This window comes from Stylophora pistillata, chromosome 2 (assembly GCF_964205215.1).
Source record: "Stylophora pistillata chromosome 2, jaStyPist1.2, whole genome shotgun sequence".
NCBI classification, from domain to species: Eukaryota; Metazoa; Cnidaria; class Anthozoa; order Scleractinia; family Pocilloporidae; genus Stylophora; species Stylophora pistillata.
The window spans coordinates 36,332,115-36,352,370 of record NC_142520.1 but is presented as its reverse complement, the minus strand read 5'-3'; the positions used below and the strand labels follow the sequence as shown (position 1 = coordinate 36,352,370).

The 20,256-nt window shown below is 38.6% G+C and overlaps 4 protein-coding genes and 2 non-coding genes across 10 annotated transcripts; 2 read left to right on the top strand and 4 right to left on the bottom strand.

The window, feature by feature from the left end:
- Window positions 1-1,648: 1,648 nt before the first annotated feature.
- On the bottom strand, window positions 1,649-8,596 carry LOC111346653 (visual pigment-like receptor peropsin). Of its 4 annotated transcripts, none has more exons than XM_022953935.2 (3): window positions 8,345-8,596; window positions 7,571-7,633; window positions 1,649-3,418 (listed from the first exon to the last, which is right to left on the bottom strand). In XM_022953935.2, the coding sequence occupies exon 3, from the start codon at window positions 3,338-3,340 to the stop codon at window positions 2,033-2,035; it is 1,308 nt and encodes a 435-aa protein (XP_022809670.2). In that variant the 5' UTR covers window positions 3,341-3,418; window positions 7,571-7,633; window positions 8,345-8,596; the 3' UTR covers window positions 1,649-2,032. The 4 variants fall into 4 exon arrangements, with proteins under 4 accessions (XP_022809670.2, XP_088603735.1, XP_022809681.2 ...); XM_088747609.1 differs by lacking the exon at window positions 8,345-8,596 and adding an exon at window positions 7,804-8,328; XM_022953946.2 differs by lacking the exon at window positions 7,571-7,633.
- A 295-nt stretch (window positions 8,597-8,891) lies between these two features.
- Window positions 8,892-8,975, top strand: Trnal-uaa (transfer RNA leucine (anticodon UAA)). Its single transcript has one exon. It is a non-coding gene; the product is annotated as a tRNA-Leu (tRNA).
- A 367-nt stretch (window positions 8,976-9,342) lies between these two features.
- LOC148739301 (U11 spliceosomal RNA) lies at window positions 9,343-9,471 on the bottom strand. The gene has a single exon (XR_015997750.1). It is a non-coding gene; the product is annotated as a U11 spliceosomal RNA (small nuclear RNA).
- A 106-nt stretch (window positions 9,472-9,577) lies between these two features.
- On the top strand, window positions 9,578-12,274 carry LOC148739300 (uncharacterized). 2 transcript variants are annotated; one of them, XM_088747611.1, is made up of 5 exons: window positions 9,578-9,702; window positions 10,051-10,283; window positions 10,784-10,959; window positions 11,299-11,379; window positions 11,767-12,274. In XM_088747611.1, the coding sequence occupies exons 2-5, from the start codon at window positions 10,057-10,059 to the stop codon at window positions 12,000-12,002; spliced, it is 720 nt and encodes a 239-aa protein (XP_088603737.1). In that variant the 5' UTR covers window positions 9,578-9,702; window positions 10,051-10,056; the 3' UTR covers window positions 12,003-12,274. The 2 variants fall into 2 exon arrangements, with proteins under 2 accessions (XP_088603737.1, XP_088603738.1); XM_088747612.1 differs by having other exon boundaries at window positions 9,584-9,714.
- Window positions 12,108-14,373, bottom strand: LOC148739299 (uncharacterized). Its single transcript, XM_088747610.1, has 4 exons — window positions 14,246-14,373; window positions 13,960-14,145; window positions 13,682-13,880; window positions 12,108-13,592 (listed from the first exon to the last, which is right to left on the bottom strand). Exons 1-4 carry the CDS (start codon window positions 14,344-14,346, stop codon window positions 12,930-12,932), a joined length of 1,149 nt encoding a protein of 382 aa, XP_088603736.1. The 5' UTR covers window positions 14,347-14,373; the 3' UTR covers window positions 12,108-12,929.
- A 1,158-nt stretch (window positions 14,374-15,531) lies between these two features.
- On the bottom strand, window positions 15,532-19,791 carry LOC111346912 (uncharacterized). The gene has a single exon (XM_022954168.2). The coding sequence runs from the start codon at window positions 19,290-19,292 to the stop codon at window positions 17,226-17,228; it is 2,067 nt and encodes a 688-aa protein (XP_022809903.2). The 5' UTR covers window positions 19,293-19,791; the 3' UTR covers window positions 15,532-17,225.
- Window positions 19,792-20,256: the final 465 nt, after the last annotated feature.

Genomic DNA, 20,256 nt, shown 5'->3' with positions numbered 1-20,256 from the left:
AAATTTTTCGGGATTTTATTCTGCGGACCGGCGAGTGAAAAGCATAGATGATCTGAATGCAAAGAAAACGAATTTGCGGAGTTTTATTTTTCGGATGACAGGTAGTAAAAGCATAGTTAGTAGAGGGGACTGCCAGTCCCCTCTACTAACTATGGTAAAAGTTTTGGGTGTTTTATGTCACTGAGTTATTTTTCTGCGCGATCATCATCATCAGCAAAATCAGCAAACTTATCAAATCCGAAAAGTTACCGTTTCACCGAATGCCTTTGAGCGAAGTAACGGAAATAGTTGATATTAATTGCATATTTTGATCAGAGGCATCGAAGAGAGATAAAGCGGCTCTCGACATCTGCGCTGTTTTAGTATTCGTGATTAAGGGGTTAGTTTCGAAAGATAATTTGGTTTTATCAACTGGGATGATAATGTAAATTGGCCGCCGTGAAGACTTCAAAAGCCGACGTCTCCAATCCTGGTCCTCCGTCATAATGTAATGCCCAAGAGTGGGTCAAGTGATTCTGGAAAAAAAAAAAAAAAAAAAAAAAAACGATTTTCCTTACAGAGGCCTTCAAAAAGTAGAGGAGAGAGAGCCAGCGAACAGAAGGCGACCGAAGTTTGAGAACAAAATAGGGTGGAGCAAAATTTAATTCGCTAAGTCAATACGTCAGCCGGAATGCGAAAGTAAACAGAGCGCTTAGCGCCTTCCTGGTTAATGAAAATTTGGCGCATTAGGAATTATACCTCTATTTAAACTCGGATATAAACAGAGGTAAAAAACCCTCCCTGTTTCAATAAAGATCTTACTTTCTTATATAGTCAGCTGAGTACCAAAGATCGCGTGCAAAAAGCACGAATAGACAAACAGAAATTTAACGCCTCGTAATCGTTCCGAAGCCATTAGCGTAAAGATAAATGCGGTAATGCTCTTAAATGGTGTGGAGTTACATTATCGGAAGGAGAGAGGGGACAAGAGTTACCAAACGATAATTCACCGCCTGAAGTTAACATAGAAATTCTCCATACCGACTGAGTTCGTTTTCTTGTAAGGTACCTGGGAGAATTTCCCCATAACATCAGGATGATTTATCATACTTGACGCATGAATTTCTGTTCATTGACGTTTGTTATCATTGCATGGCCAGGCAATGATGACGGGGAAGGGGATGAAACCACAACTTTTTGGTTTTTATAAACGTGCACTGCCGTTGAAAGGTGAAAGCCGTTAAAAAAGCTTTCAGTAAATCCACTTAGGGAAAGTATTAGGAGATAATAACCCCTTTAACAGTTGCAAATTTGATGTAGTAATGCACTTTGATGACATCGGTTTGTTTCAATTTTAAGCAGGTTTTTGTTCGAACTGTTTAAAGTATATTGCTTTTCAGCAAGAGTTTAAGAACAGTATACAATCTTTTGTTTTCAGTGTTACTTTTTCTGTCTTTTAGTATTTTTTTTTTCTCAGTGATTTCCCGGCTACACCTATGCGATGTACTTAGATCGGAAAACACAAACCGACTTAAATCGCTAGAGAAACATTACAAAACAAATACGACTTGGAATGCGGTCGAGCAGCTTGTTACAGAGAAGGATTTGTAACAAGATCAGTCACTTCCTTTGCGTTTAGACCTCTAGATTCTGTGTTGACTGACGCTAATGCAGTTGGAAAGTAATTTATTTGTGTTGAAAAAAATATCAATCGGCAAAGATGACTATCGGCAATTTTTAACATTAAATGACTCAAGAGATAATGATTAAAATGCACGATGTACATTTATCTGTCAAAAATGTTAAAATGTGGCCGCTTTCACATCCCACATGACACATTGCACTTCACGCATCACACATCAAATCACATTAGTTACCGTCTAATATTGTATTTCTGTCTCGTCTTTCGGCATACCATTTTATCATTTTTTTTTCTCACAGACTCGTGCCCGCATCGTAACTGTCAAATATTCAGTTCCTATAGACTAGACTGGAGTGCTACATAACTCTTCCCTGTAAATCATCGTCATGATATAGATTCAGTTCAGTGCATTTATTTTTGTTCAACGGTGACGAAATCGTTCCTTGCATTTCCCCTCTCTGCATCGTTATTCATGGTTTTTACTTCGAGTACGACTGCATTTCGCATAGTTTCCTCTACATCATTTGGTTCCAGTGCTCCATTATGAGCACAGGATAACTCTCCCGAGCTACATATCGTCAATCTTTTCTTTCTATAGCTAATACTCTTCAGCTTACACTGATCCGCAGTCTCTCGGCCCAACTCTCTCTCGGATAACCGTTCCGACAATGTTCTTGCAGATGCGCTTGCTCGAGGAATCCTAAAACTCGATCCTAGTCCACCACTGGCGACTGGCGTCCGGCTGCAGTCGGCGCCATTACTTTCCTGACTCCGGTTCTGGCAAATCAGCATCCCGATAAAGGCGTGTCTAAAGCGATGATTCAGTACAGCGTAAATGAAAGGATTGTAAATAATGGCAGATTTTGCAAGAAGCAATGTAACTTCTTGCACTAAAATCGAAACTTTGATTCCGAGCGATACACACAAAGACACGATGACATGAGGGGACCAACACAATAAAAACACAAAAATTACAACAACAATCATTCGAGCAGTTCGCCAATGCGGGAGGGTGAATTTACAGTTCCTTTTACGGCTTTTTTTTAGATGATTGTTTCCCTTTCCACGTTTGCGAACCGATGCAAAAATCGAACAATAACAGTAGACCATGATTGCAAACGGCACCAGAAATAAAAATATCGCCACCACGATGGAATATGTCAACGTCCGTTCATCACTGTTCTCAAAATTTAAGTAACAGCCAGTGAAGTAAATCTCCTCGTGGAAGCCAATCCAGTCAAAAATGATTGGCAGCGTGAAAACTAGTGTGTACACGTACGTTAACACCACGCAAAATAACGCTCGTTTCACGGTAATTTTCGCGCCAAAAGACGGTTTCGTGATTACCCAGAAGCGGTCGAGCGAGATTATAGCCAGGGTGTTGAAAGACATTGTGTTTAAAAAGTGGTAAACGAAACCAAATGTTTCACACCCAACAGCTCCAAATAGCCAGCGGTGTTTTACAGTGGAAGGGAAAGAAAAAGCCACATTCATCACCGCCAACATCAAGTCGCAGCCAGCAAGATGAACGATAAATAGATTTGTTGTCGTTCGTAGAGTCCTATAGCGACAAAAAGCGATTAAAACCCACAAATTTCCGATAAAACCGACGACTCCCACGATAAAAACGTAAGCACTTATAACAGCAAGATCGTGCTCTCCTAGTTTGTCTGTTCCTTGGGAATCGTTTCCAGCTGTGAAGTTTAGAGACTTTCCCATGGCCAAGCTTCGAGTTCAAAGCGGTAAAAATCCCAATCTGCATTTAAGTGTTTATTTTCGCATCAGAAATTGCTTCTCCTAGCGGAGAAACAAAGAAGAAAACGTCATTACAAAATTTCACAGAAACAACAATACACGAAAGTGTTATATTATCATGGCGACTGTTTAGGCCTCGAGGAAACTCCTTTTCATTCGATCAGGAGAGGAAAATATTGCTTTTTAATGTTATCTAACGTTGCTGAATCACAAGCTTTATCCTCTAGCGAGGGGAAATCGTAAAAGAACAAGATAGGGCAAACATTGTAAAATAAAGCCGAAGATTACAAAATTTTTTTATACAAAAGTTATTAAAGCAATTGCAATAAAAAAAAAAGGTCTCAGAAAAAGTAAAAATGCAAAGCGCGGCCTGAAGTAGTTTCTCTTATCAAAGTTCCTGGTGAGTTTAAGTCAGAGCAATAAATATGTGAAATCAGTCGAACTTCGTAATTCAGAGAGCATAAAATACACCGCAGGGTATAAAATGCTACAAATGTCCTTAAAATTCCCAAAATACATCTATCGAAATCTGTCCAAAATATTTATGATACTAATAACCTCAATAGGCTCTGTTAAAAAAATATTTTCTCCTTAAATACAATTTTTTTTTTCGTATTTTTCTAAGATTTAATAGCTTTGGGTCAAAAGGAAATGAAAAAAAGTTGAACCGCACACGATAAAGTTATTGCTTTACGGTCACTGAAGTGATAAAAATATAAATTTTACAGTGACTTTTGCCACTAATATTGGAAGTTCTCACCTCAGCTGAAAAACCATCATTAATGTTCTCGAAAAGAAAATATCACAGGTCTTTTAGACGGCTGGCAGATAGTTTTGTTGTTAAACATTTCAACCGCTTGGTGCAAAATGTTGAGGCAATTTTTTCCGTTTATGACAACAGCTCACACGCTAAAAAGGGTGTTTTTAACTGCAGGTGCGTTCCGTAATAGTTTTTTTTTTCCCTCATATTTCTGCATCTCAATATTTCACTCCTGCTGGCGTGTAGGAGTCGATCTGTTTGAAAAATGAGGCCCATTGTGTTTGCAGATTCTAACCGAAAGGATTTAAACATGCCGAAATGCAAATTTCTACTTTATCCGCCCTGCTATTGTTTACAGCAAATGTTATTAAATTTGTCGTTCCGACGCAAATCTAAGGCACATTTCAATTTAAATCTTTTAAAAAACGCATTTTAAAAATTTTTTGTCGCAAAGTCGTTTGGTTACACTCGGGCGTGAAGGTCATTCGCCTGTAGCACAGCCGTCTCCCTTTCCCTCCCCCCCTAAGCAAGGGGGAGGCTGTACGCAGGCTAGCACGCAAAAGCTTTGCTTTCCTTCCTGTATCGAAAATAGTCCTTTTACGAAACACACAAAGGATGCTTAGTTTAGAGAATTCGCAAGCGGTTTCCAGAAATTATAACAATTCGTATTTCGCTTAAAATAGATATTTCTTGTGCTAGAATGCTGCAAAGTGAGTAAAACTACATAAAACGTCGGCGATATTTCAATCTTTCCCTGAGTTTAGCGGCAGACTTTATCCAGGGAATAAAGAGCTTATGCTAAGAAACAAAAAACTGCTTCGCTTCTAACTTATGTAGCTTCGCAACTCCGTTGGTAGTAACGTTTTTGAATATCCGAGGAAGGGCGAAAGTTTCAAAGTTGTTTAAGCCTGAATTCTGCCTTTTCGGACTATTACGTCTTTCACGACAGGTAACGTGTGAATAATATTTTTCTTAATTGCCATTCGTAATCAAATTCCTAATCAACGAATAGAGACCCAACGATAAAGTTTGCTTCGCTCTCAACATGCATCTTCGTGGCTCAGTAAGTGATAGTGCTTAACTAACATAGGGGAGGCATAGCGTCTAAGCCCGACAAGGCATAAATGTTTTCCTTCACAATATTTTGCTTGCAATAAATTGCAGTTGCTCTAATGCAGTTGACCTGTGGATCGAGATCAATTCGTCACTTATCATTTCCAAGTCGAACATAAATTATTATGATTCATGATATATTATTTCAGAACGTTGAATTAAAAAGATGAAGTCAGTTAACAAATCTACTAAATTGGCATAAATTTCAAAATGTCTTGATGGTAATTCGTCGAAAGTGTCTTAAATATTACTCAGGGAGAATATGATCGACAAACTGCTGGTATATCCGTTTATACTTTTTTTATTTAGTGTGACACCTACTAAATCAAGTTAGAATCATTAACTACCAATACTGTTATTATCATTATTATTTTACCTTTTTTTTTTCAATCACAAAACCAAAAAGATAAATTTACTGTTGAACGCCCCAGTTCCGGATAGAAGATAGAGAGGCAAACAATTAACGACAAATAAAATATTAATGGTAAAATTTTTCACACCTTCTGTATAGGAAATGGCAAAATTGCTTGACGAAGATAATTTTTGGCTTCAAAAGATATTCAGCTCCAAGTTTAATGCCGGAACTGCACCAAATTATACAGAGAAATGTTTTTTCTCTTTTTTTTTTCGGTCAGCATTTCGGTTTTACCTCCTGAATGGAGAAACATAATGGTTTCCCTATGCTTCTGACAAGGAACAATCAAGAGCGTCTTTACTTGGTGATCATTTTCTTTATTCTCATGACATAATTGTGTGATTCAGGGGTGATATTGTAAGGAGAAATTAGATACTGGTCACTCTTAGTGTCAAGGGATTAAGTCTAATCCTTTTATCTGCGGCGTCTTCGGCCGTTTTTTCATTTATCATACAGTAACAGAAAATGAAAATTTCAGTAATTGACTCACGCGCGTACTGTCTAAAAGTCAGTCGGTTCTAGTTGATAAGTTTTTCATGGTACGAGACAAATGATTTAATTACGCCATTCATTGCAAGCGAGCAGCTCCAGACGAGTTCTGACCCCATTTTGCTGAAATATTTGGTGATTGAAAGTAAAATTCAAAACAAGATGGCACTCGCCGGGGACGGTAAACATTTTTTTGATCCAGGATCGGTCTTGAAATTAAAAGTGCACTCAATTCAGAAGATCAGTGCCATGATCTTCATCGTGGCTTATCTTTCGATAAACGGAAGTCACTGAAATTTGTGACCTTAAATATCGTTCAAATTTCTTTTCTTGTCTTACCAAGGTTTGCCTCTCTTTCCACCTCTTGTATGATTTTAATAAATTTCATGTTGTCGCTTTAAGTCGATCGGCCAAAATAAAAGTACATCGTAGAGCACATGGGCTAAGAACATCTAACAGTTTAGTTACGGAGAACAATCGTTTTATAATTATGACTTATGAAAGATATTTACACATAAAAGATTACCGACCGTATTTACCTAGGGGGACACAGAAGTCGTTCTTCACGAAAATTGCGTTGGACTTTTTAAAATGTATTTAAAGAAAAATCCAAAACAAACTTTAAAATGTCATTAACTGCAAACACAGCCTTCGTTTGTCCAGCAGTTTGAAAATAATCTCTTATTTTGGGGGAATTTTATTCTTAAGTAGAAGTGATAGCAAGAAAATTCACGCACAAGCACAGAGAACCATAGTTAACAGATGCTGAGAATGATCGAAAGCGAGTTCATGATCAGTCAAATCTCACTAACACCTGCGATAAGTTTTGTATCAAAAACGTGTTTTCAATATTATGAATCAGATAACAGCGCCTAAATGGACCCGCTGTTAGCAGGCAATGCGTGGTCTAAATAGCATTTAGTGAGCGAAAATCGGCCATTAACTCATCAAGGAAGATTTTCCGTCATTTTCATTTTCAACAGATCACAAACAGTTGTAATTTTTATGCAAATTTTTGATTACATAGGCCGGCTTGTTTTGGATGCATTTACCGTCCCGACGAATTTCACACGCTTTTAGAAAGGAATACTTCAAGGTAGATTCTCTATTCGATTTTCCCCCTGTTTGATAAAAACTGTGTGAAGTCGTAACAGTTCTGTGTTCAGGCAAACGGCTAGGGTTACGGCTGTACGTTGGATAATGTTCCAAAGTTTCGTATACAAAAGTCAATTTACAAATTTGTTTTCAAAGAACTTGGGGTCAGAACGTGTCATTCTGCATCCTGAATTTTGTATTGTTTTTTTTTTTTTTTTTATCTTTTCACGGTATGATCTGCAATGGTTTACAGCATTCATGAAAAAAAGAGGTTTCTGAAGTTTTCATCGGGAAACCATCAAACTTAGTTGAACTTATTTACCTGAAGTGTACTCATGAAGTGGTCACTGCATTGGATAGACGAACAGCGCTCTTTGTCCGGTGCCTTACGGGAAAGAAAGATGAAATGAAAAGAAAAACAACAAAAGTAACGTATATGAACTAAGACCGATTTCAAAGAAAATCCATTAGAATTTTCCGAGGTAAAGCGATAGGAGAACTCTTTGTGCGATCTGATCCTGATTGGCCAGTAAATACATTAGAATATTCACTCACCTATTCATGTCTGGAGATAATCAAATGCTCGCGAGTTGTCATATTTTCAACGCTGTGTTTATCGGCGGAAATCGGTAGATATAAGCTCCTTTTGGCCTACCTATTTGATGGTTTTGATATATGCTGTAACCATTATTCGCCTCGCTGTCGACAGCGGATATGTTAGACTGATAAAATGTGCTTCAAGACCACATGGATGAATAAATAATTACAGCTGAGTCCGGTCTTCCTTTGACGAAATCGTAAGCCATAGATTTGCTCAAAGACGCAAAAAGCAGTGGATTAAAGTGTGACATTGAATTAAGTTACCCAGAATAGTGTTCAAATGGTAAATTTAACATCAAATTTAACGATTCAGTGAAAAGATCTTAGAATATTTCACCGACTGATGGTTGAAGTATCTCAGAATATAAACTGAATCTACATTGTAACGCGATCGACAAAGTTGAATATTTTCTATTATTTGGGCGTAGTTATTCTGGTGACAAAACAAGACCGCCTTGAAAAACCAATAAAGAGTTTACATTATGAACAGACCTACCGATGAGTTTCTGAGACTCCAGGGAAGTTGATTTGCCTTCAAAACCACATCAAAGTCGAAAGAAAACTTCTTAATGTCGAGCTTGTCGACAGTTTTGTGTCAAACTGGTTATTTCGTTTCAAATTTTTTCTTTGTCACAGTAAATCAGTTTTACCACTTATCTCCTATTCTAGTACGTAGAAGAGCTTGCGTCATTCCTGGCAGATGCCTTCTTTAGACTTAATCAATTACCGCATCAACTGATATCTTTTTAATATTTTCGGCAAAGCTATCATCGATGCTGACAGCAGATGAACGCGTTTACAAGACTTTTTTACCTCCTGTTGATATATTTTCTATCGGCGGTTTTCTCTGCATGATGGCAAACAAAAAAAAAATTAATTCTTGGTTAATTTTTGATTGAGACTGAATTAACTCATCAAAGTTTTTAGCACCTGCATTCCGTCTGCTGTGAAAAACAGTTGATGGTTTAGACGAGATAACCTGGTGACTAAATTCCAACTAATTATATTTCATATATTATTGTTTCCCCCTTCACAGGCATGCCACCAGGATGGCCGAGTGGTTAAGGCGTTGGACTTAAGATCCAATGGACGTATTGTCCGCGTGGGTTCAAACCCCACTCCTGGTAAAATTCAAGGTATCTTTTTCTTTCCCTCCTTTCTATATCATGTTGTTTTTCTTTTTCGTACGACTTTGAACAGAGTAAATTCATTGAAAAGTGATATTCTGTATTACGGATCATACGAAATCATAATGAAGTTTTTTGTTTGTCGCTAAATACTCTCTTCTTATGGAAATCTAAGGTGCTCACGGGCGCAAATGAAGGTTATTTAAACGAATACAAGACCTCATACACCAACTTATCTGCAACTGGAAAATAGAACTGGCGAAGGCCGTTTACGAGCATATCCTCTCCTTTGGTTGGATATGCCACAGTCACGTTTGAACGCGTGGCTTCCTCCTCGGTTCGATTATGCTTTTGTTGTTGCGTTAAAGCGGGCGTCGGTGCTTAACGGCTACCAACTGCCACGAGTTTCCAAATATTATGCCTCCGAAATCTCTGGATGGCGATTCCGCGCAAGCCCCTAAGGTCTCACGTGCCAGTGATGGCAAAGGCCCTTTTAACATCTAAAGTTATAATATTATTTAAGATAGAATGGGTCACTGCCTTAATTATGGGATTATACCTCTAACTGCGCATGTGTAGCGTTAATGAATATTGATTTTCAGGATAATAGTGACATTTAGCACCAGGGTTTTCAGCGGAAACCTCGAACGGCAAACCGGTGGAGGTCACGTGAACAAGCCCTGCGGTCACGTTCGGAGTTTTCAACGCGCGTTTTCAACGGCAAGAGGTAGGTTTTCACGTAAGTGATTTACCTGAACGTTTTTTATCCTGATTTTGTTTTTATGCCACGTATAAATCAGAAATTTATGTAAACCAGTCCTTTTAGAACAAGTTTAGACATATTTTTTAGTGAATGAGTGAAAATAGGACTTCTTGTTGCCCTTTGAAAATCAAACACTGCTGTTGTCTGGAAATTCAATATGGCGGCCTCTTCAATTTCATGTTTTTGTCGAAGTTTTCGGTCGCTAGTGGCCTTTTGTGAGCTCATAAATGAGGTTTTCCTCACCTTTAAGGTTTATTATTCAAGCAGCAGTAGATGGTATCTGAGAAAGCTTAAAATTTTTTATAATTCCAGGGTATCATGGCTCCATTCCGATGGCCAGAAATGAAGCACGAGTTAGCCCTTGCAAAGGAGGTGGCAAAGTATTTACCTGAAAAGCCCCAAGAGTGGGACGAAGTAGCAAAAATACTCAGCAATGCTTTTTCTACTGATGATAAACCAGTAGAAGTCAAAGGGAGAGGATGTCGAGAAAAGATGGATAGAATACTTGAGAAATACAAATCGGAGGACGCCAAAGCTTTGAAAAGGTAACTGTCCCAACACTTTCATTCGCTAAAGGCACATGGTTACATCTTTGATGTTCTACATTTACAGTTAAACCTGTATCAAGCGAACCTGTATTAATGGTCAACCTGTATTAAGCGGTCAATTTTGATAGCCTCGAAAATTTCTCCCTTACTTATTATTCCAAATATTGTGACCTCTGTTAAGCGGTCAACTTTTACAATGCAATTTGGTCCCAACGAGTGTATTTTTATTGTATCAAGTAATCACTTCATATAGTAAGAAGGTACCATCCGAATGTGCAATCAATTATAGCTAAATTAGTACTCAAAAGCTGTAGTTTAGTTTATTACAAATGAGCAAGAAATATAAATTTCTTACAGTGATCAATAAAAATGTAGGTAGGGCTGAACAATGTCAAATTCTTTATACTGTAGATGTTGAACCTTCATTAAACAATCAACCAGTACAAAGCTACTGGTGACCATTTTACACAGGTTTGACTGTAATTTGACTTTGAAAGGTCAGGCACAGAAGAGGAGTTGACTGAGCTGCAGCAGCTCTGTGAGGACATAATTACATACAGAAGAGATATGGCAGAGATGAGGAAGACAGAAAAGGAGGCAAAGAAAAAAAAAGTGGAAGATGACAGACAGAAAGCTGAGGAAATGAGAAAGGCAGCTGTAGAAAGATTAGCAAGTTAATATACATGATAATTTGATAGCTGTATTACCATAAGTATTAATCATCCAACTGTTCCAAAAAGAGAATTCAGGCTTGTGCGGTAGTCAAACCCATGACCTCTGCATGACTGCTGCAGTGCTCTGCACCAGGAATGCAGAGGTCACGGGGTGAACTCCTGCTCAAGCCAGAATTTCTTTTGGGCTATATTTTCACTACAGCTTAATTAGTGTTCATAACTGCGATGATCATTCACACATTCATTGTACAACATGCAGCCAAAAGTAGCTCATATATGAATCCTGATCAAATTGTCACTGTTGAAAGCTGATTTAGTTTCAACTCTTTTTCTCTTAGAGCGTCGCAGTGATACATTTAGTAAGTCTGATGAAGATTCAGGGGGGTCCGATAGTGGTGATGGAAGCACTTCTTTGAGAGGTACATTACTGTAGTGTATAAATATTCAATGCTGATTGATCTTTTAAAACCTCTGTTTGATTACAGTGTAATAGCTGTGGCTGATAGTGCATTTACATAAAGAAATAGACAATGACCAGCTATTTTCAAACAGTAGTATTTTTGTGAGTGCCTGAGACATGTATTTCAAAGCATTTTTATGAAACAACATTTGTCACTTGTGGTTTGATTTTGCGGGGGTTCAAAAATTTTCAAACTAATTTGATTTTAAACCCCTTCAAAAGTGCAAACAGCATTTTAGTGAAACACCTATAAATAGTGTGATGGTTGTTATATAGATAAGATAAGATAAAAGATCAAACTTCGTTGAAAGAAATTTAAGGCAACAACAAACTTTGATCATTATAGGTTCAAAGAGAAAAAGGGTCCAGAAGCGTGCAACTAAATGTTCAGCAATGGATATGTTGACAGAGAAATACTCTCAGAAAGCTGAAATTAAAAAGGATGAGCTAGAACTGAGAAGAATGGAGTTGGAATTTGCCAAGGAAAAGTATGCCGCAGAGGCAGAAGAAAGAAAGGCAAAGTTAGAAATGGAAATGCAAGAAAGGAGGGCAATTCTTAGCCTTTTGAAAGACCGTCTTTAGAAGAAAAAGGGGAAAGAAAATGTTTTGTAGCTTTGTGTCCATTTTTCCACTGCATGTTCCATTGTTTTACCATGAGCAAACCATTGGGCATTACCTTGACTGGACTTTTCACTTCATGGATGTCAACTTTATTCACATGGGCCAAAATATTGTGAAGGCATGTTACAAAGAATGTTTATCACTAAATTGTGTGCCTGCATATGGCAGCTGTTGTGTTTCACAACATAATTATTTCATCCAAGTAACAATTAAATTTCAACTCTTCATTTGAATTTTGTTTGGAGTAAGGGGGAAGGGGGGTTCCTGGTACCACCTCCTGACTAAACAGACTCAGACAGTTACCAGGCCTCTACACTATCTTTTCAACTTACTAGCCAAGTGGCTAGTGGCATGTTAGATGTTACAACACTTTCAGTTAGTTTACTAGCTAAACTGGCTGGTTGAAATCGAAAACCACCAACCAAAACTGAATTTCTACTAGTCTGGCCAGAAGGCTAACGTCAGTGTCGAGCCCTGGTTACAGTTACATATAATGATTTGTTTACTTACTCTACATTTGTCCAGACAGGGTTATAGCTGGGTTCTCTCTAGCAATGCAAACATGAGGTGCAAGCAAAATTTGCAGACTCGGTAGTGCATTTTCTGGTCGCCAATTAGTGCAAGACATCTGAGGCTGTATGTGGCTGGGTTGGCTTTGATCTTTGCTTAAAAGATTTTTTGATGGATGATTTTCGAGCAAAAAGCCTTCAACTTGACTTGTTAGCTTGTTTATCTGTTTTTCAGTTTATTTCATTAAAGATTTTCCATTTTATAAGCTGCCTCCTCAAAATTACAGTATGGGAAGGCCCACTCACTCTGCATTGCCATTTCAAGCTTGGTTACAAAACCAAAAAAAGATAGTAATGGTCAAAAAAAAAATTGTTTGCATTAGAGATTAGAAAGGTATGTTTCCAATGAAGGGGGATCAAGGTCAAAAAATGTGCTGGTTTGTGACCCATACAGGCAAGTATGGCAATTAATTAAGATACTTGCCACTAAGTAATACTTCCCAACAGGCTGCAGCAAAACCTTGAGATTTTTTTTAAAGTCTAAGTAGGCAAAATTTTGACAAATTTTACCGAAGCCCCACTCCACACATGTCCTGACTTTGCTCATTTCTGTATTGAATGCTTGTTCATCATCAGTAATATGGGCTCCGCGAAAGGGTCCAATGATGTTGCGTGCTAAACCATAGGCAGGGTCCCCATACACAACGTATGGCTCTCCTGTGGGTGTCTGGAATCTGCTAAGCTTGTCTGTCAGTCCACTTACACCAAGCATAAATGCGTCATGTCGACGTCCCTCTATTGGGCCAAACATGTGTGCAATCAGGCCGTTTGGTGCCACAACTGACTGAGAAAATAACCCCATGATGCGCTGATTGCGGATGGGGCGTGCAATAGGTCTCGCTGTCCCATCAATGAAACCCCAGCATTGATTGAGCGGTGCTCCTTTATTGTTTATGACTTGAGAGAAAAACTCGGGGTCCAACCACACTAGATCTAACGAATCGAGTAAGTGTTGAAACCGGTCATAGAGGTCATCCATTATCTAGAAATGCAAATATTCATTTAGTCAATTTTTTGCACATGTTATTTGTCTTTAATTGCAAAATAACTTAATATTACATAAAAACATACCGTGTTAAATATTAGACTGAGCTCAGACCCAGACCTTCCGAAAAAGGGTACCAGATCGCACCATCTTGCTGGGTAGACCAATCTCCTGAGTAAGATCATTAAGGCCTCCATCCCAGTTGCGTGTGTTCGCTGAACGCAAATGTAATACTCTGGGATTTCCAATGCAGTCAGGAGGCGTTGCATGTCGTGTTTTTGGAACCTGTCATTGAAGTTAATGTTTTTTAATTTGTAATTCAACGAAAGGCTATCGTGTCCAAAATCGGGAAAAAAAAACCAACCTAAACATCGTCTCACACTGAATTTCAGTCAAGTCTTCCAAATTGAGCCGTATATAGTCGGGCTTGCTAGTTTCAGGGAACATAGCATCGACTAGAAGAATATCCAGGTCGTCTTCATCGCTCGAATCATCTGAAGAACTGCTGTCATAGGCCAGAGCTACAGCAAGGATGTCCTCAAAATCATGCCTTAGAAATGGAGAATAAAACATTTATTTCTTATCTACAGATAAATGAAGGTTTGAGAACTCCAAAAAATCCTGAAATACATCAGCTTAGAAAAACTAACCTTGCAGCAGCCGCCATTTTCTGGAAGTTCCCATAATTCGCTAGTTTTCTACGTAAATTTGCTTGAGGTTGGAGAAGTGTAGCTAAAGTGGTAGAGGCCATAAACGTCGAACGTCAAACGCCTAACATGGAACTGCCGTTTGAGGTCTGCCGTTAATTCGAAAACCCTGGTGCTAAATGTCTCTAATACTTTGTGCCTGTCCTCAAACTTCTACTGCGAGATAGGACCGTATCGCGTACTAGTATCCAACGGCCATATGCACTGGCTTCTTATCCCAAAAAATCAGGCCTTGGAATAAAATAAAGAATTTCAACAAGCCAACTCCATGAGCCTCTTTGACTAGACTAGACCAAGTAATTGACAAATGGTCTCAAGAAGTATTAAAAGAATGGCAAGAACTTTGTGATGCGTTTTTGCCCAATCGAGCCGTTATAAAATGCCTTTCGAAATACGATCCACCTACGAGTGTTCTTTTTTTTTGTCTTAAATCTTGTCTGGCCAGCGTATCAATAATTCGATTATTTGCTCACTCAAATAGATTGAGGTTTTTTTTTTTTTTTTTCAAATGCATTACAATCAATATAATATTGTGTGAGTCAAACGGTCTATTTTGTATGGTTAAACATTTAACTGTGTATTAAAGGTACTAAACAAACCAATCATCAGCGTTCTTTTTTCCGTTTGTTGATGGATTGGTTTTCCATATTTTTTTCCGACTGCGGTTTGGCAGAAATACTCAAAGCCAAGAGATTATATATTGATCCCTTGTCGTGGTTCAGAGACAACAAAAAATCACCTTAAACAAACGAGTGCTCTTCCAAGTTACTCGAGAAATCAGCTGACTAGTTGTTGAACAATATGCTACTAATTTCAACTTTCTACCCTCAACGTTAACATTTTTTTTTCTGTTAGCTTCTCGTGGGTTGCATAGCAACGCACGTGCGTTTGGAATTTGAGGATGTTTCTGGGAGTCCCAATCTTCGCCTGCCGTGGGAAATGCATGGAATACATGATTAAAGTTAGATCGATCAAGCACTTAACATGTTAAGTGACACATCCTCTGAAGCGGTCAAAAGGGGCTAAAGTATAACTTGATTACGCCATATTAAGCTTCTTAACCTGACGCCTTTCCGTCTCACGGCGGAAAGAAGCACTTAAAAAAAGGAGGAGTTTCTCATTAACATCAGCGCAGACCCTCGCATTAACCAAGCTGAACCCCATGAGGAAAAAATCAAAAACAGAACGAACGTTTCCGTGAAGTACATAAAACTGAGCGACACAAAATATTCAATTGCAAAATTTTAATTTAACTGAAACGGGTTTGAGATGATTGTGTTCTCCATATAAAATCTGGAACTCTATCACTATTATATTAACGTGTGTATGAATTCAGCGATGCAATATTATGTGATAAAATTAATGTAAAAAGATTTCAGTGTACAAGTTCCTCATTCTCGCACGAAAAGCGAGAAGTGTGTGTACACTGCGCGAGGAACGTGAAATGTGCACGTTACGTTCACTTGCCATTCCTCTGTTCTACTCGGCACTTTATTCGATACATACTGTTCTCTGTCGGTGAAACAATGAAATTTGAAGGGATTAAAAACCCAACAAATAATTATTTGTAAAAAAAATCTAATTCTTCTTTAAGGTAAAACTTCTTTAAAAAATGATCGACAATCTGAACTTTGGAAAACAAAACATAACATTTCAACTGGAGGAAATGAATGATTTGCCAACATTAAAACTTTTCTTTTCTTTTCTTTTTGACATAGGCATAGCGCATATCACCTCTTTAAACTCAAGGCAAAAAACATCTCCCCAACGAGATAAACTGGTAAGCGCTATTACAAATTAAATAGGGTGGCCTCCTTGTCTCTTGTCAATAAATAGTTGATAACAGTCTAAAATCTAATCAAGAAAAAACATTTTCAGAAACGTTAAGCAACGACGTTCACGGCAAACGGCAAAAATTGAACTTATTTACGTCCACTTTTGCGTTGGAGCGTTAAAGCGAATTTAACTGCACCACCTTGAGCAGGAGATTTTTCGGCTTTATTTTTCTCCGGGGTTTATTTAAGAACATTGAAAAGATGAGTAAAATCCGATTTCAGTTTTGCCGTTTCCGTAAAGAACACGCTTCAACTTGCTTCGCCCAGCTAAAAAACTGTGAGTTTCTGTCAATTTGACTCCCTTTCCTAGCAGTCACTTATAATCCCTTGTTAAGCAATACCTCAAGGAATACTATCATGTTGAAAACGTTGTTAAGCTCAAATCGCAAAAAGAATAATAACGTTCAGCTCTCAGCCCCAAAATTGGACGTTCTTGACGTGTTCACTTTGAAAAAATTATATTCATTCAAGATGATTTGTAGAGATTTGCATTTCGTTAAGTAATGCGCTGCCTCGAAGAACGAAATTTCTTTAAAAAAAAAAAAAAGAGTCATTGCCATGATTTTCTGGATTATACGTCCAAAAAATGACTTGTGAAATTTTAATTTAAGCCGAAGATTAATAAACGATTAATTTCAAACCCTGGCAAGATTCAGGTGAAAAAGTCAGGTTGCTTCAGGAAAGAGAGGCAAAAAAGACCGTGCGGAGTTGAAGCTTCATAAACAAATTTATGAAAAGACAATTTAAAAGCACTGACGACAAGATGCACCGCCAAGTTGCCATAAAAGTAACCCTTTTAGATCTCAACAAAACAATCACTTTTCTATGCAAATGTCTCGTAATGGACGCCAAAAATCGGCGCAACGTTGAAATTTAAGTAACCCTTTTAAATCTCAGCATTAGAATTACTTTCTTCATAAATGTGTCAGCCTAAAAATATATTATTTAATCAAATTGCCAATTTTTCCCCCAAACTATCGAAATTGAGCGCGATTTCACGCGATACATCGCGCGCGTCCCGTGCTACGACACCAGTGATATCGCGCTCTTTCGCGAGACGCGATACTAAGTGGAACTAAAACCACGAATCAAACCATTTCCATCTCTCTCGTCACTTCATCCAAATCGATATCGTCTAGGCACAGACTCATGCGCTTCCAAAAATTCTGTATTTCCATCAATTCTTGTGCGGAAGTTTGAAGTGGATCCTTGTTAGATATGTGGTCCCTTCTCCCATAACTTACGTGACTTTTCATTCGCGATGGCAACGTATTTTTCCCGTTTGTTCTACGATTTCCAGATCGTAATTTCTTAGTTTTGTGTAAATTGCTCACCGACCGTTGCGCAAAAGATCCCTCGCGCGAAGTCCTCGAGAGATCGCTCTCTTGATCGGTGCATGTACTCGCACGTGGAATAGTCGAACCGGGTGATTCCCTCTTTGTCACTCGCTGTGCGCTCGCAGGTCGTGTACCTTTCTTGTACATCTGTGATGGTGAAGAAAGATTTTGCGATCGTGAATTCGTAGACGAGGAATAAAGGTGATGGACTCGTTGAACATTCAACCCAACTTTTTCTCGTGGCAAAGTACACAAAGGTGTTTCACTTGTTGCGTACGTAGAATGTTGGGTTCTTTCAACTGGTAATGTACCATAGCAAGGCGATGTTACATCTGTCGCGTTCAAAGGTGTGCTTTTTTCGCTTGTACCCTGTTGCGAATTATTCTGATCAGATACTCCATCAGGTGAAGAAATCAATGATCCATTACTCATACGATTTCCATCCGAAGATCGCTCTACTTTTGAGACTTTTTTTCGTCTCACATAAAAATCTTCTACATGATAAAAAGGACCACCATTGACCTCTGCTGGTGTAGTGCCTCTCCCGTTTATAACCTCTTCCAATTCCTCTTTACTGGGCCCAATCACTGTGTCTCTTCTTTGGCCATCTTTAAACTCTACGCTTTTAACAACACCGTTCTTAACCTTTGGAATGAAAGGCGGAGAAAGATGGTCAGAAAATTCCTCGAGTATCTTCTCGTTTGACCGTTGCAGTGTCAAAGCACTCAGTCTATTCCTTTGGGTTCCAGCGACTTGGGAAGGTACCTCAGTTTCGCTTAAAATGCGACTGATTCTATTTCTGTTCGCGTTGTTTCCGGAGCTCGGCGATCCGATTAGCGAAAAGCTTTGCCTCCCACAACATACTGCATCCAAAATCACAGCTTTAAGTTTGCGGTTTAACATCACGTAGATAAGCACATTGTAGATCACGCACGACTTAGCAACCAGAACTGTAATGTGTGACACGAGAGGATCAATGTAGCCATTCGAAGCTTTGATGAATGAGACGACAACATAGGGTACCCACACGATCATGGAGAAAAATATAACAACTATGATCATTTTCGCAGTCTGTATGTGTGTTCTCTTTAAGACAGGATACCGCTTCTTGACAGAATTCGGCGTCCCAAGCGATCTTCCTATTGTACGCTGCGTGCTTCGGCGAACGGCGACAAAAATGCGTGCGTAGCAAAAGATCATCACTGAAAGGGGCACGAGAAAAAGAAAGAAAGGTGCGATGACTGAATAGACTATAGATGAGGTTCTTTGATCGCCATAGTTTATGTAACAGCCACTGTAAAAAACTTTTTCCTCCACAAATGAATTCCATCCGACACAAGGAGGAAATGTAAACAGAAGGGTATACAGGTAGATTATCAGTAAGATTCCAATCGCCTTTCGTTTCGTAATTACTTGAACAGCTCGTGTCTGGCTCGGCCGTGTGATAAAAAAGAACCGATCCACAGAGATCACCGCCAGTGTTGAAACGGTACAACAGATGAAGAAGTAGTAGAAAAATCCATACGCAACACAACAGGCGCGACCAAACAACCATCTTCCATATAACGTGGACGCAATTGAAAAAGTATTGTCAAAGATGGAAAGCATCACATCACAGAATGCCAAGTTCAGAATAAACAAATTAGCGGCTGTTCTGAGCTTTGGATATTTCCAAAATACAAAAATCACAAGACAGTTTGCAATAATCCCGCAAACTCCAACGGCGCACAGATAAATAACGGATGCGAGTCTCGCAGTCCCATACTTGTCTTCGAACGAAGAGCCGTTGACAAACAGTCCATCATTAATTGAGCTCATAGTTTGTTTGCTGGCGAATTTAAGGTTCCTTGGTCGTAAAAATGCATTGATGAGTCCTCATTTAGGTCTCCTCTTCAGAAGTCAATTTCCACGTAGTAAAGACATTTATAACCCAATCTTTTCATTTCATTTAACGCACGGAACCCTCGAGTTATGGAAATTGGATCGAACATTCGACCAGTATCCCGTGGGTTCTAATGGATACCAATGTTGACCAATCGCATTGAGGTGTTTAAACAGTTCTTTGACGCTATTACCATAAGATACAATTGTTGATTATACAAAGCCTTTGTAAACCTCGCGCTATTGTTTACAAGTTTGTTGTTTGCTAGCGGTTTACTCGATCGAATGTATTTCGCCGGACCGCTGCAAATGGCTCTGAGGAGAACTTATTGCACAGGGGCTGCCAAATATTCCATCCAAATTCGATTAGCAGATTACGAGAGACTCTCAAGAAAAGTTAGAAAAAAAAAATGTTTATCTCTTACAAACTGTGTCAACTTAATCTCTCAGGGCATATATATGCAAATAATAGCTGTCATCAAAAACATTTTATAGCCGTATCATTGTTCCAGTGACGTACTTAACCGAAAGGGATACGACATTCTTACGCCCATTCGCCGCCTGAGTTTATATTTGGCTTGAGAAAATTGGAAACGAATGTAAATATTCAAGTGGTGGTTGAAAATTCAAGAGCGTAGAACAAATGGAAGCGTTTTACATTGTCGGTCGGGTTAGATTTCGTCTACGAGCTAATCGACGAATGATTTTAGACACAAAATGTCGCCGGGTAGGATTCATAAAACGGCCCAGATTCTAAATTTTATTATTTGCGGAAGATCAGCATATGATTATAACGGTATTAGAAGGTCAAATGTTAGGAGATAAATATAGTGTTTACATACCATTCATTGACCGCGACGAAAGATTTTGGTATATCGATAACGTGTTTTGCACTTGTTCG